Genomic DNA, 16781 nt, shown 5'->3' on the forward strand with positions numbered 1-16781 from the left:
TATTGAGATAAGAGGCGTCATGCACCCTGACGCCAGTTATGGGTCTGGGTAGAATACATACCATTTTATTGTCGCATTGTATACATACCTTCAGCCGATGTGATGCAAATTTGCAGTGCCCACGTTACGACAGAGCCAAGATCCTCAAGAAAACCGAGGGTACTCCGCAGTGAACTCTTTTGAACTTGAGAGATTTTGCTAACCATGCGAAACTCTCCCAATCCGGAGCTCAGTTTGTGTCAGCCTGTCACCTTCACTCAACCTCGATGAAGCCTATCGAACGGTCTTTTAACTCAGTCTTGCTGTATTGTAGAATCTACGGGTGGTGTGGTCGATGCTGGTGCATCGAGCTCAACTATGGAATCAATGAGTTAGCTGATAAGAATATGGCTAGAAGCATTTCCATTTTAGGTTTTCGGTGGTTTGGGCCATGGTTGCTAAGTTGTGGACTTTTCTAGTCAAGCTTACGATCATTCTTCGAGAATTTACCAGTTTTTATGCAATACCGCGGTAGGCGCCGGGAGGAAACTTGGTAACGTGATGTTTACATGCGTGAGCGAGTGTCATACTGCACCCGTAGACATACTATTTGTTCAGATCATGCCCAGGTTTTCGGTCCCATTGCTGATAAATTCATTGCAAGGAGATCATTGTAACCTGATCACTGGTGACAGAGATGATTATCTGTGTCGTATGAAGAAATACGCTGATTTGGAGAGTTAAAATGGTATTATCGTGGGACCTGGCACGACCCCAACAGGAAAGGCAGATGTCTTCAGTCAAACAAATTTCCGATGGCTGTCTAGTTAGCCTATGACCACGCTTGATTTTAAGTTTGATTTTCAGTCATACCCATGTAACCGGACTTCATGCTTCAAGGATGCAGCAAACTACTACTTATAAGGGTGAATGAACAAAAGTAAATGTAAAACAAGAAGGCCATGGTCAGCGTGGCATCACTGCCAAATGATGGGTGATATTTGATCGGCTGGTTTGGATTGACAATGATGGTGTCACTCACCTTTTGTGGTTCAATTTCAAAACCGAGTGTATTGAGATCCTTAATGTTTTCGATTGTGAATTCTCCAGCCTAAACGCCCCAATGTAAACAGAAAAAAGTCTGAACTGAAGAGGAATATTGGGCAAGGTTTACGGATGAAAAACATTTGCATTATTCACATGTTGTGGGATGTAATTTACTACTGAAAAAGTACATTTACGCCATCTTAGTGTCTCCAAACTGTGTTTGATAATATGGTAAAAGTATCACCCATTTGTGTTGCTTTTTGTCTATGCAATATCATCGCATTGCGTCGTCCCGTCCGCTTGATGCGGGGTACACATCTTTCCAAACACAGTGTTTCTTTTGGTTTCCTAATTACTCGGGTGTGAAATTGCTGATAAGCCTCACAGAACACTGCACTTGAACAAGTGGTCCTAGAACGGTCCGTTTGGTTAGGAGTTTTGTCGCTTTATTCCGACTGGGAACCAGGCATTCCGAGTACAACACTTTTGATGTTTTGTCCATTTGGAGCTGAAAGTGTGCGGTCAAACCGCCTTTTACTTTCGCATGCACATGGCCCCGAAAAGACAACAAAGCGGACCAGAACGCCTTTATTCAAACAAACACTCAAAGTGACGAAACAGATGTATTTGAGAGAGCTCAAATGACTTCTCTGTTTATGATGTTCTTCAACTGAATGCACCGAACAAAAGCTACATAATGTTTCATTTGGCACGATATCCCAGATATCGCAATATATTTTGTTAACGGGGCACACTACTCATAGGGTTGATAAAAGCTCTTCCATAACCCCAAAACCGGTTAGCCCTTCTTGGGGCTCATGGATTGGGTGTAGTACCACAGGTTCCATCAGGCGTACGCTCTACTTGTTTACTAGTTCCTCAGTTACACACATATTGTTGTTCAACTGGAGTATAAGGCTAAAACCTAATCACTGAACCATAAAAAGGGAGAAACCGGTGATGGGCCTTTAGATGGTTTTCAGCAACCTTACGAGTAGTGTGTTCTGTCAAGAAAAGTTTAGTGATAGAAAGTCTAACTCGTATTTTCTTTTGTTCTTATCTGAATGCGGTCTGTCAAAATGCGTTTGTATGAAGCTTTATAAAGCAAATGTGGACCAGGTTTGGCCATATACCTTTTTGTTCAAGCCATCACTAGATTTCACGAAGCCAACATGTAGCGTATTCCATGGGGACGAAAATGACGGCAGTTCGGCTCGGTTTGTTTCCAATTCTTCTGGGGGCGACTCGTCAGGTGCACTTGTTTGCCGACCGCGTTCCAGACGCATTGTCAAATATGAAGCGGCTTGGTAGTTTGAATTCGTTCGAATATGAAAAATGGAACACATTTTGTGCGTATAAACATTGGACCGGAAACAATGGCGCAAGCAAATAAAAACCTGAACCTCCCACGAAAATAGCATCCGATAAAATTGTCCAGTGGGGAACATTCATTGGAAATCGTCAGAAAACCAAGCGAATATATTTCAAAACTTTGTGCGAACCTTGTGTGAACTTTACGTACGAGTGCCATGGCCTTAGCGTGATGGATAACGGGCAAACCGAATGTCAAGGCAAGAAGCAGCTAATGTGCGCGAAGAGGTGAATTTCAAGCAGAAAACTTTGCAATGAGTAAGTTTGTAGAGCTTAATTGAACGGAGTAAAATAAACGGGTAAGCAAATAAACTGGTAACCGCAATTGGTCGGAGTTAACATCATAACCAACAACGCAGGTAACCAGAGGATTTTGGTACGTAATCGTTCTAAAGGGTTTTCACTTGGACCATGTTTACGTGGTGGATATGGCCTTAAAAATGGAGTGAGGTTATTAGTTAAAACCCGATGAGGTTCTCTGTGGCCTTAGCTGGATAACGGGCAAACCGAATGTCAAGGCAAGAAGCAGCTAATGTGCGCGAAGAGGTGAATTTCAAGCAGAAAACTTTGCAGTGAGTAAGTTTGTAGAGCTTAATTGAACGGAGTAAAATAAACGGGTAAGCAAATAAACTGGTAACCGCAATTGGTCGGAGTTAACATCATAACCAACAACGCAGGTAACCAGAGGATTTTGGTACGTAATCGTTCTAAAGGGTTTTCACTTGGACCATGTTTACGTGGTGGATATGGCCTTAAAAATGGAGTGAGGTTATTAGTTAAAACCCGATGAGGTTCTCTGAGTGGATCTGTGACAAGTATCGAGGTGCTTACTGATAGAGAACTCCAGTAAGAAACTTTTCGGGACAACATTTAGGTAGCGACCATTTCGAAGACGGTCACAGAAAATAACTCGGGACCTGTCCGACCTCTAGGGAACGAAGGTGGGTAACGTAGATCGTGGGTTGTCGAAATCTCCCGAGTGGTTTCCTTCAGGGAAATATGCTGCGATAGCTCGACTGTTGTACCAGCTGAAAATAAGGCGGCCTTTGTGCTGCACATTCAGTTGAAGAATATACTAAGCGAGAGATTCATCTGGGATTTAATTGAGTCTCCCTCTTTAAAATCACACTGGTGTGCAAATAAGCGTGGTTGGCAAATATAGCGTTGTGCAATCCCATCGTTAAGCAGGAACAAAGTGATTGCTCAAGCCAGATTCCCTCGTGGCTGCGTAGTGTTCAAACAATTGCTGCGAATTCTTGAAACGGTCATCCCCGTTGTTTTTTTATTTTTTCGTTCACAGTCACACACACTTTACCATATCTAAATGTCCACATGAATACGCGCCTGCATATGACATGGACAGATTATTGAGAAATGGTTAGGAAGCTTCTATTTTAGGCAACGCACGTCATTGGTTCGGTTCTGAGCCTGCAGAAAGGTGGTTAGCGCACAGTATGTTCGGTTTGGTTTGATCCCATAGAACCCTGTCGGAAAACAGCAAACACAAACACGATTGAAGTTTAACTAACTTGGGTGTGTGAATTGGACGAACGAAAAGGGATTCTAATCTCAAATTTCCATCACTGGAAGAAAACACCCGATGCGGGCTCACCTGTGTCTGCCCCCAGTGCCAACCTACAGTGCAAATGGGGAAATCACCGGTGCAGAGAAGTGGATCACATATTTCTACAGTATTTTGGACCAAGCGCTAACCATGGTTGTCTGATTCGCCGCGATTTTGTCGCGCCAGATGGCCTGCACTTTTAAATTAGAGTGGCGCGGTACATCTCTCAGATGAGGTCAATTGGATCATTTCAGTCTGATGTGCCCCTTATCGTTAGACCGCCGCATTTTGGTTTAAAACTCAGGGTTATTTCGTTGCCAGCTTACAAACTGATGCAGTGTGAAAACCAAAGTAATACCAATTTGTCCATCAAGCTATGAGACAGTTTAGCTCCACACGGCGTTCAAGTATCAAAACCGCTGCTGAGCTGGGCTGATGCACAACGGGTTCATTAGCCACGCCTTTGTTGTACACTGTGAGTTGGTGCCTACGCATATTTCAGTGAACGATTGGGAATGTAGGTTTTCCCTTGGAGCACCGGGACATTGTCAGTTGAATTCATCATTCAGTTTCGGAGGTTCGAGAGTTTGGGCACCGCCAGGTTGTCCAAACCTAGACGGTAGCAGTCGAGATGTCAAGATTGGGCTCGAACAACTGACCATTCAGTCCGTGAGTTTGCGCCATGAGCACTGACCTATCTTGAGCCCCCGTCAGTTCAACAACCCCAGTTCAGTTAAACAACGGAGTTAATCAGTTCGAACTTCGTTGGTTGTTTTCCCAAAAAAATCAATAATGCTAGCTACGGCGTGCGACAAGACAGAGGAAATTAGTGCACATTATACTCAACTGTTTGTCACACTAATCAAAGTTAAGAGAAACAGTTCGGTCGAACAAGAGGGCTCGCAGTCGTCTAATAACGTAGCATAAAACGATTGGTCGATTTCCCAGTCGGGTTAATGTTTCGTATGCTTTAGGTTCCACTGCTTCAAAGTACCGAGATTTTGGTACGAGAGTGACAAAAATGCGTTTGGCAGAGTGCATTCAAACAAGGCAGATGGTCACATAGTTAGTCATATATCTTCGTCTAACCAAGAGCTTCATGAGCTGGAAAGCATTTGTTAGCTGAACAGCGTCTTTAAAGGTCAGTATTTAAGCAGATAGCTACAACCGACCTACACATCCGAAAGTGGCTCATAAAGAAACAATCTTACAGATGCGATACTGAAGAGTTTGCACAAATTATTAAATTATTAAATTAACGTTATCAAAAATCGGTAAATTTATCAAGCAGTTTTATCAGGATAATGAACAAATTATAAATTATTAAATTAACGTTATCAAAAATCGGTAAATTTATCAAGCAGTTTTATCAGGATAATGATAAAAATCATCATCAGGGGCACCATTTTCCTTGTTAGTGTCACTGTCGTCGTCAGTACTACTGTGAGTAGTATAATCCGAATCCGAACTACTTTCGTTTTATTAGTCCTAATCCTGTCCAAGCGACATTCTCCTGGCTAATCGGCAGTGTGCATACTTGGCCGTGCTGAGTCAGGACGAGGACTTTGGAAATGGGCGTGATGTGAATGTGAACTCTAATGCTAATAGCGATACTAAAAAATAAATATTGGTTAAGCTGTAACACACGTTTGGTCCCGAGCACTGGGACTTCCTAATCACTGAATTATTTTGAGTCAAAAAGAAATTATACGCATCCCACTTTCACCCGCACCATTATTATTGTTGTCTCCATTATATTTACTTGTAATTCGTCAAATAAAGCTGTCCTGATGCTCACTTTGCTATCGACTTTGAAGATAAAGCACCCCTAATAGGCCACTCTGTAATGCATCCTTCCGATAAACGGCATGTTGGTTGTCTGAATTTGCCCCGAGCATGTGTGTTTGGTCATGCTACGTCCACTTGAAATTCTAATTTCAAAAGCCTCGTTTTTCTCAAACAGACAAACGGTTTTTCTCAATTTCGCTTCCCAAAAACAAGCGAAATGTTTGTACTGACAAACACAAGTCAAACGAAAAGCTTCATTGGGTGTCTTAAAAAACTTTTTCGCCTTTCGTTGTCCCATGTTTTCAACTCAAGTCGAATGGAACGTGGTGTTTGATCCATCTAGAATTTGCAAGCGCTGATGCTGATCTGGGAAATTTCATGGAAAAATCTACGCATCGTGTTGGTTTGACAAGTGGAGACAGGAAAGCGCGTAATTTATGCATATCAACCAGAACACAGTTGAATCTAGCAAGCAGGCTCGAAAATGGTTTGATGAGTGTCAATGACAGCGCAAAACCTTGTTGAGCTATAAAATCAGAGGTTTTTTCTACGCAAATAGTTGTTTAATTCATGTATGGGATAAGAATTACACTGCTTGGCATTCCGTGTGCTCAGCTAATTTTGGCGGTAGGCAACAAATGTACTGGTCCCCCCCCGACAAGACTGAAGTTTTTGTTTGGCTGACAGATTATCCCTACAGTAAATCCTCTTGCTAACTCATGTAGATTTCGTCTTGTACGTGCAGCCAGTCTATGCTGAAAAGTCGGGAAGCAGTGTACAACTGTTTCATCTTTACTGGAGGCGGTCTTGTTACAGGATGGTTTCGACCAACACGATTTTGGTTTTAGGCTAGTGACTACTGACAGGGTGCGCACATTAGATGAAGGAATCGTTGCGATGTACGAGATAACAAAAGTTGGCCAGCTCATCAAAAGTGTGAGGGCCTACTACCAGTCGCATAAACGTCGAACGATAGCTTGATTTAACAACCTGACTAGAGCTGATTTCATATGAATGGTACTCTTCTTCCCGCTGGTATCACCACCTGTCGAATGGGATTAAGCTCGCCTTGCTTTCTGAAGTACTATCTACCGTATGCTTGAATATCCTTGTGAGCCCCCTCCCTGCGTGAACGATTGACTGAAAGTACCCTTTTTGCATGGCGGGCGCATATAGATGAATTTTCTGACAGAGTGACTGGTACGGTCCTTCTCTTCACTTGTTTTTTTTCGATTATGCAACAGAAAATCCAGCCGAAGAATGCGCCCAACACGAAAAGCTGCGATATATCACACGGGAGGAATAATTGTATGCCGTGGTACTTCCTGCATCAAATTCAGAGTGGCGTGAAGAAATGAACCCGCGTACACAAAGTCTGCGTATTGTCTGTGCGACTCGTCTTCCAGGATTTGGTTCACATGTTCTCTCTGTTTAGGTTTGGAGACGCTGCAAGATCTCAGCGGTGTTCTTGTTGTTAGCTTTTATCCCGATTGATTGAATGGGCGTCTGAAGGTGTAGAAACCTCAAAATAACTGTGATAGGCTAGCATTCATTTCGTTCCCTATTCACTTTTACTCTTTTCTTCTTTCAACTAAGTTATGTAGGCACGCTAGCGAAGCGTTTTATTTGCTAGCGACTGTTGTCTCCAAAGAGTTAGTTATTTCTCGTTGTGGACAACAAGTGAATGAGGGACCGCAACAGAGACCTCGTGAAATGAACAGTCAATTAAAAATCTGAATCATGAGTGGAGTGAAGTTCACAATCTGGCGAGATGAAGGATTAGGGCCGAGACTACTCATACGGTAGCAGCTGGAACCAATGTGCCTATGGGACACTGTTCATGACCGATAAATTGAGTTGACTGAATTGAAATAAATTAAATGGCTATGTTCGGGCGCCCAAAATCACATGAATATGCAATATAAGGAATCAGGAATAGAAGTAAATGAATGATAGTCAGAAAAAAGTGTTGCTTCTATCTAGTGATCCTGCATCATGCACAATCTGTGTGAGGCAAATGTCGATAAACTGACTGGATTCTCCCTTGGGCGTATTGCCTCTAAGAACTATTTTCTCCGGCTAAACGCTGATGAAAAGACGGCCTGAAAGTCATCAGATCCGTCAAGAATTGTGGGAGAGTGTGCCTTGCCGTAACGAACAAATCGCCTTGAACGGCAACAGTTTGGTGCATGTCTGCTGGACGAATTCGAACGTGAACCTCGCCCTTCAGCTGAAGAGGGGAGGGTGTTAGGAATGTCGGACCATCCAGTGGCATTCAACGCTGACATCAGCTGGACAGAAGAGGCCGTTTTTGACCAACCATCCATAGAATAGACCGATACGGTTCAGTCGCAAAGTAAGTACTAATAATTTGGAATAAAATCCGATGGTCTCTGAATCATCCCGGGTGAGTATTCTACAAATGATACTGGACCACGTTCTAGTCATGTACGTGGTCCCTGAACTTTTAGTGATTGACTCTCACAGCGGTCAAGCTTTTACACTCTCAACCTATCAAAGCGAGGCTAGTTTGTTTTGACAAACAGCTCAAGAGTCAGGTGGGTAACTGGATGCGGTCGACTGTCTGCAAGTGAAAGGTCATAGTAGAGACAAACTTGACGGCTGTTTGAAATCCTCCAAAAGCGCAAATCGGTGAATACCCTGGTGCTGCTAACCAAACGGTCGTTAACCCGATCGTTCGACGCTCGACGTAAGGAAAGCATTATTTGACCTATCGTTTAGAATATGACCTCAGTCAACCGAATTCCCGAGCTATGGCTGTCTTTCTGCCATGATAAGTGGTGTATATTTAGACACGACAATCTGAACACTCACCATGTATCTTTACAAATAAACATTCAGTTGGACCTAGATTTACTTCGAATCCCTAATTTGTCTTAAAGATGATTATTTATAGGTAAGTATCAACACCAGCAGATAAAACGTTCCCACACCGTCGAATACCAATAACCCTCACTGCTCCAGCATCCTTTAGATCAGGAGAACGAAGCCAAAAATCGGACAGTTGATAATGAACACTCACCTCTCTCCTCATTTGATTGGCTCATTTCAAGGCCAACATAATCGTTCATCTGACTGTGTGAGTCACTATCCCCTCGCAGACCGACACCATGATCTCCGCCTCGCACATACATTGGCGACGATTTGCAATATCCTCTAACCTGGATTATGTGTGCATTTTGCATCTGAGAGAAAGCGAAAAAAAGATGCCACACGAAGGAAGTAATCTTGATCAATTTTCTCCTGTCGTCTTTTATCATCAGGTAGGATAGTAGTTACCGTAGGATATGTTTCACTAACATCTGAGATCTCTGTGGTCATTGTTCTACTGAGCTCTAAGGTACAAAACCCATTCTCGAATAAACCGACTATAGGTAGATTTATCAGAGTGCTAGTCGGAATTCCGCACGGATCCAGCTTTACCACTCACAGTTAGGCGCCGAGAAGCCTACCCTGCGCAAGTTTGGCCAAAAGTTCGGGACACCTACCGGTTCACCATCAAGCCGGCATCCGATTGGTCGAAAGTCTGGACCCAACAGCTCTTGACTTGATCTTGACTTGGTCTTGGGCGATGATGTATCTTGAGCACCTTTGATGGTTCTTTTGAGGAAAACGCTAGCTTGGGAGGTTCAGACCGAGAACTAAGCTGAGGAAAATACCGTTATTACACAGAGTTTCGTGTCTGACATCAAGCAACATCTTACACTACTACCCATGCATTCAACATCCCAAGCATTGAGGACCGTAATTGTTCGTGCTCAGTTCAACTATTGCTACCGAAACAACACGATTCTACGATGACTGCTTTTTGTAAACTGCCAACTGCCAGAGCAGACAAAAACTACGAATGATTGGATAAATCTAGGATAAGTTCAGAAACTGGTCAATGAGATTCTCAAAAGCTGGATTCCTTGGAACAGCATCGTGTACAGTTGAGATACCTTTGAAATATTTTGATATCATAACAGTGAATTCCAAGCATTCGATTACGGACCGACAGAATTTATCATCCTACTCGATTGTGTCATACACCTCTGACACATTTTATCGAAGTAATTCTCGCGGAATTTATCTTTTAAAAGCCTTCGTGACTTTAAAAACTTTCGTTCCCTGCTCTTCGGTTCAAACAGGTGTAGGTTTTCTTTTTTTGCTTTGAATAAGGCAGGCCGACGGTGAGAGGACGGGATTACATTCCTGTGCTACGCTGATTAAACTGGCAAGCTAAGCGAACAAAGAACAAGCCGGTTGGAAAAACAGGTTAACTGGACAGAAGTCAGTAGGTATATTTGAGATGACATCACTTGGCACTGCGGCCCAACAAGCCATCCGGAAGGTTGACAGAGTTTCGTGAGAGAAACTGTGTAAGAGCGACCTAGCTTTACTCACTTGATTGAACAATTTGAAGACAAGGGTTTCGTGGAACAAATCACTTGGATGGTCCGGTGAAAACGTCACCTTGATGGACTGGGTCGAACCTGTGGATAAAACAGTGCACATGAGAGTAGTTTTGTGGTAGGATACAGAGATGGTGCGAAGCGGAATAGTCGTTTCGAAGGCGATCGATCTGTGGAGTTTCAAAGTACTGTCCCTTGTAGGTGATTGAAGTTCATCAATACACCAAGTATGGCAAGTACAAATCAATGTATCATTTAAGCAAGTGTCTGGTAGAAATCAGGGAACTTGCCTACCTGTAGAGCTCTAAAAAGATTAAACTGGTTTGCTGTAGAGGAGCACGGCTAGTCTCTCTAAATCCTAGTTGGTGAGTGCATGAAGCGAGGTAACTCCTAGAGTGCAGTTACTTGAGGAGGATTTTTGGGCGCAAACGCGGCTGCTCAAAAAAGAGAACGGTCCATTCAGGAGCAGGTGAAATACGGACTGTTCATCGCGGGACATGTGGGAGCGTTTTCAAGTTCATCTACCCATTGCCGTAACATTTTGGTGTGCCCATGAAGGAAGATTAAGCCAATGCATCCGATGACTCTCACAATTGATGGCCTTCTCATGGCATTTCTGTCTTCATATTTTCATAGCATGAATTTGTCGCAATCGGACTGGCAAACCAGTTTCACTATTTCAGTCAAGTGTAAAACAGGAAATTGGCCTAGTTGTTGGGACTTAGTGCCCAACGGGCCGTCAATTTATGGCTGTCATCGTACATTCCGAAGCTACTCCACATCCAGTCGCGGAATGTTTTCCGCACCAAAATATCCTAAGTTCCACGCTGCTTATCAGAACTGGCAATGACTAATGGTGGTGCCCTCTAGAATCTCCCAGCAACTTTTGCAAGCCACTTGTCCACTTGGGCTGATGGGTCACACACCACCCACCTGATCAAAAGTCGGTAATTCACAATCCTATTGTTGTTGAAACTAGTTTATTGTTTCTATTTGCGATCTGCGTGAGTCTATCCGTGACTTAGTGCTCCTCACTTGATAGAAAGAAGTTGAGGAAACGGGAAAGGAAGCGCTAAACTATCGAAAGCGAATGCCTTTTTCTTCTGATTTACGACAGGAAGAAATATAAAGAGATTTTGACAACGTTAAACTTGGCCAATGTGTGGTTTGGTACGAAAAAGTGCAAAAATTCTGTTGAGTAGCCAATTGTCCGTAACAGGGAGGAATACCTTACTTGTTGGTCAGCCCAAGCACGAGTCGCAAACTTGACCCTTTGGTGGTCGTAGTGGGTCTTGGCTTGCGGAGTTGCTTGACGGTGAAGTATGCCGTGAGAAAACGCGCTCTACTGACTGGTGGGCCTGTTGAATGTTGCGATCATAGGTTCATTCTTTCAACGCCCTAGTTTATTTCACAACTCGCCTGCAAAAATGTCATGTGGCGAATTTTTCAACACACACACACACGTACAAAATTCGGCGAAGTCGTCAGAAAGGATGCAATTTTTTTCAAGGAATCACATCTGATGAAAACGTCAGCTGTACGTGGATTGGAAGAGGACAACGTTATTTTTAGCCGGAACTTATTTCCGGTAACTTTTCAGCGGCGGAAAAGGCAATGTTCTTGTTCAACTCATTCAGTCTTACCATTGGACCTCCTCCGAAGCTATCCTTGGTGGCCGTGGAGAAGTCGTCTAAGTATTGTCCATCCTGGACTATGTGAAACCTGCTCATGAGGGGCGAGCGGTCGATGTAAATCAAGTTAGCAGGGCCCACACATACGCGCTTGGTCTTCATTTGTATTCAGAGATGTGAGGTTTTCAACGCTCAGCAATACGGTAGAATTACGCCCGGTTTGGGTGAGAATAAGTGCAGAAAGGAAGCAAAGCCCACTGAAGAGGGGGTTTTCAATTTTGACGGGTTTTTAGTGAAAACAAGGGTTGTTGGACGGACGTAATGCACTAATCACAAGGCTTCTGAAAATTCATTGACAGACCCCGACTGGGTTAGACCTTCTTGGAGCTTATCAGGTAGACGCCGTTCCCGAGGTTCAGTCAACGTTATGTCCATTTTGAAAAGAGTTTACCAAATACAGTCGTTTTTATACCAATTTGATTTTGATTGGAAGCTCACCTGGAACCCAGTTAAATCTCCTGTTTGTGGTGATTCAGCCGGATTCCAGGTGAATCTCCCGTCAAGACCAAATTGATATACAAACGAGTGTACTTTTCGAAGGGTTGTTGTACTTCCGACTTATCAAACTTGACGGAATAAAAGTTTGTAGCTTGAAACAAGGACTTTGCAAGTGGCGAATTCTATCTTACCTCGAGTTCATAGTGAATGTCATCGAGACCACTCGTCGAAGTAATGTAAGAGAGTCAGATTTACAAAGTACTTGATAAACTGCATAGCACCGTAAAGGAATCTTGAGTTGAATACGCCAGAGCCCAACAATACTCACCTGGCTGTATCAATCCTCTGTTCGGATCAAAATGGAAGGCTGGCGAGCCACTTATATTGCTTGTACCATGAGGCTTCACTTCATCCACAACGATAGCGTAATGAACCGGTGCCTCTGATGTGTTTCGTACTTGAACAAACTGCTCTGTGAAGTCACCGGCAATAACGGAGCCACAGTGGAGAATGTGCGAAGTGCATGTGGAGGACTGAAGTGCCGAAGAACCCGTCAATTCAACACTGACAAGAAAGAAATCGATCAAGCATGTTCAACATGAATCGTTTGTTGGGCGCGTGAGTCACATGGCTAAAATCAAATCTCACAACGAAACTAAGTGACAAGTCTGTTTGTACTGATCCTCAACCAGTGTACGAATTTGTTAACTTTGTTAAAATTCGGGATCTGGTTAGCCCTGAGTCGAATAATCTCAAAACACTTCTTTATAGTTGATGCATGTGAAGAAGACCATCAGTCGACAAACGTACCCATTAGAAAATCAATTTGGGTTCAAGCAGAGCATAAGGTTGATGAAAACTCAGGGACTGCGCCTACCTGATGAACTCCAAGAGGGCGAAATCGGTCGTGAGCTGTCGGAGAGTTTTCAGCAACCTTGTGAGTAGTTTCCATTGTGAAAATAATATACTGCGATATGTGCCAACTGAAACATGAGGCGGCCTGTGTGCAGCACATTCAGCTGTAGAATATCATAAACGAGAGATTCACTTGAGTCTCTCGTGAAAACCAAATTGATTTGCAACTCAGTGTATTTCTCGAAAACTGTCCAATTTGGGTTCAAGTAGAACATAAGGTTGACGGAAACTCGGGGACTGCGCATACTTGATAAGCCCTAAGAAGGGCGAAGCCGGTCGTGGGTTGTCGATGGGTTTTCAGCAACCTTGTGAATAGTTTCCCTTATGAAAACCATGAATTCTTTTGAATTTGCTAAGACTTATCAACAGGAGGGATGACGGATAAATTGATCGCTTCATTAAACAAACCCAAGGGAAAGCTTTCCCCTAACATGATAAACAAAATTCTGGACATCACATCAAGGTAACTATCGATTTGTTGGTCACCGCACCTTTAAACTACATTCCTGTGAACGAAAATGAGGAATAATCATAGTGTTCTTGGACAAAGAAACCTTGGTCACCCGTTCACAAGTTCGTACACTGGGGATTGGGCCAACCAATCCGAAATGATTTCAGTCATAGAATGAGGCGCACATGCCAAAATACCATTTATCGAAAGCGGTACGAGTGACTGAAGCGGTAACCAGAAACGTACTTGGTAGAGGCGTGTCAAAGTGAGCAACGTCCGTCTGCTTACCTTTCAGATTGGGTTTCTCGCCCCCCCCCCTCATGTCTTGGACAAAGAAACCTTGGTCACCCGTTCACAAGTTCGTACACTGGGGATTGGGCCAACCAATCCGAAATGATTTCAGTCATAGAATGAGGCGCACATGCCAAAATACCATTTATCGAAAGCGGTACGAGTGACTGAAGCGGTAACCAGAAACGTACTTGGTAGAGGCGTGTCAAAGTGAGCAACGTCCGTCTGCTTACCTTTCAGGATTGGGTTTCTCGTGCCCCCCCTCATGTCCATGATTGGATATGTTGCAAGATATGTCTTCTATTTGATGTCATTGACTGTCATTGCTGTTGGGCTCTAATGACATCAAAACTCGGTTCCATCGCGGGCTCACCGGAACAATGACGTCAGTACAGAAGGAGAACTGTTCAGACGAGAGTGATGTGAATGTGAATTCTAAAACCCTCCAAAGCCATCTGAGAAATCTTTTCTCCTTTACGTTCTACAAGCTTAGCTTGACCATCTGCATGAATGGTGGGTTATATAAAATTTCACTGTTGATTTGGTGTTTATAAAGCTTCTTTCAAACACCTCACGTTATTCATTTTAGATAACTTGTCAAGGAGTATTACAAGAGAATAACAGTTCAAGCTGTCACCGGATGCATCATCCTATCTTCTGGCTCCATAAAGTCCAGTCTCTTGGCATTTCTGACATGTGGAAGTGAAAGCTGATGTGTATTCCCAGAAGCCAAGCCAAGTTTGGTCAGAAAGAGATCACTGTTGTGAAAATGGGGTACCGGAGCTGTCTATGCCGTCAGCCGTCCAGGTTGGTGGGTAAATAACATGGGGTCATTGTGGAGGTGAGTGGAGAAATTCCTTAACAGGGTGGTATGTTCTCTTCTCTAGTAGGGTTTGTAACGCTGACCTAAAACAGTATTGAAGATTATTCCGTAATACCGCATTGAGCACCCTGACAAAGCGTGCTCCTTTGGAGTGATCACTATGCTGATGTGAATTTGAACGGCCTACAAGCGAGGTTATTCGGCATCAAAAAGATCTCCCTTGTTGACACAAAGTGAACGCAAAGCGGGAAACTCATCTGCATTCGAAATAAAGTATAGCTAGGTGGATTACTGAACTTCCGCGTCGCCCAGATTCTTGCTATTAAAGAAGAGGCCATCTAATAAACCAGTAATTTCAAAGATATCAGCCAGCAATGCATGTGTGGGGCTTTAAACTGAGATCAGAGTGGCGTCATTCGTATCCACCTGTTACAACGGAATACGCATTCTTTATAAAAGTATCGTAATTCACGGCTTAGGGACGAGTTTTCTTGAACAGTTTTTGGCTCACAAACCGTGCAGTGGCTCCAGCCGAAACAGTTTCGTCCAACAAGGATAGGGAGAATGAGGAACTGAGGCGATGGCTTATTGGTGCATTGATGACAAATGGATCTGAATTTGGAGCTGAGAGCAGCCCGCCCCAACGAAGGATAGAATCAATAGATGTACAAAGTGGGTGGAAATAGGATGACAATGGTGGGTTAACTATAAGGAACAAAACCGGTAGGATTCGGCTGGCTTGTCATCATTCCCTTTTGATGGCGTATACTACTGACGTTAGCTGCAAGTAGAGTCAAGAACAACCCAGTGACAGTCTTCAAGAGAAGCCATGTAAAGTAAAAAAAACGATGGAACATTTTGCAACGAAATTCTCTCAAAGGATGTTTAAGCCTCAAAGAAATACATTTTAACACCATGTACTTCAATCTGTTTTTCATCATCACCTATGCTTAGTTGGACAGTTAACGTTACATTGTTGTTGCGTTCTTTTATAGCGTAACGGTGATTCGTATCAATGAGTATACTTCGTTGCGCTGTGTAACAGCTCACTAAAGATATCATCTCGGTTTCTGATGAATTAGTTACAAAAAACTACCCCCCTCAACAAGGGAACACACAACTTCAACTGGCTATTCTTCAGTAGTCTCTTCCATCTGTTACTGTCCTCACGGACCTGAAAAGCGACAAACGACTTTTTAATCCTGAGTAACCTATGTAAATACCAACTAGGAATCATGAACGTTCTTCAAATCTGAGATAAAATTCTACCTTGATGAGGTGTAAACAGCTGTGATTCATCCATTTTCGTTGTATCGTTCCAAATGTCATGCCGAAAAACCTATGCGAATGGGCTACATACAAGCGATGGTTTGTACGACTTAATCGGAGGCCGTTTGTTTACGTTTGTCCTGTCTGAACCGCATCGCATCCACCACAATTGAGTGCACTTCTAAAAATTGCACCACAAAGTTGTGAACACTGTGCAGACACATCAACCGTCACGAAGAGACTGGACCTTACCGTGGTGTGGCGGTTTGTGTACCTTGGAGACCCATTGAGCTATACTAGGGGGTGTTCGCGCGACACTCACAGAGTCTCTCATACCAGGTTGGTCAATGGTTAGAGGTCTGACGAACACAGTCTCCTGGCCCTCCAGGTTGGGGGTTGGAACATGTATGGCGACGTGTTCCGTAGAAAAGTTAATGCATTTGCATTTCCCCGCCAAACACCGCTGCCTTGCGGTTAGGCTTTGGAGTTAAATGCTTTGGTTGAGGACTCTAATAGTTCTCCTGTCTAGGTGTGGGCGCCCTGGGAGTATCCCAGCCCTCGTACAACCATGACCTACACAACTAACAACAATCTCATGCCACATCGGCCATAGTGTGGTGCCATCTGCCGGGTCGCCTCACTTGCTGCATACAGCAGGGCGGGTAAGCGAATATATGCTTCCCTTCTTACACTTTCACGTTTTCCGTTTTCCACCCTCCCCCGCCCAAATTTGAATACT

The 16781-nt window shown here is 43.5% G+C and overlaps 2 protein-coding genes across 2 annotated transcripts in view; one reads left to right on the forward strand and one right to left on the reverse strand.

Annotated features, from left to right (window-relative positions):
- T265_06537 (hypothetical protein) overlaps positions 1-16781 on the forward strand; it is a gene marked incomplete at both ends in the record, with an annotated part of 89354 nt that overhangs the window by 16019 nt on the left and 56554 nt on the right. The window contains one exon of the mRNA XM_009171820.1: positions 3698-3774. Coding sequence (XP_009170084.1) covers positions 3698-3774 — 77 coding nt within the window. The remainder of the gene's footprint in view (positions 1-3697; positions 3775-16781) is intronic.
- Positions 1-16781, reverse strand: part of T265_14061 (hypothetical protein) — a gene marked incomplete at both ends in the record, with an annotated part of 75990 nt that overhangs the window by 10868 nt on the left and 48341 nt on the right. The window contains 5 exons of the mRNA XM_009171832.1: positions 1022-1090; positions 2160-2329; positions 8793-8955; positions 10157-10245; positions 12622-12857. Coding sequence (XP_009170096.1) covers positions 1022-1090; positions 2160-2329; positions 8793-8955; positions 10157-10245; positions 12622-12857 — 727 coding nt within the window. The remainder of the gene's footprint in view (positions 1-1021; positions 1091-2159; positions 2330-8792; positions 8956-10156; positions 10246-12621; positions 12858-16781) is intronic.

Source organism: Opisthorchis viverrini (assembly GCF_000715545.1).
Source record: "Opisthorchis viverrini unplaced genomic scaffold opera_v5_135, whole genome shotgun sequence".
Classification (NCBI taxonomy): Eukaryota; Metazoa; Platyhelminthes; class Trematoda; order Opisthorchiida; family Opisthorchiidae; genus Opisthorchis; species Opisthorchis viverrini.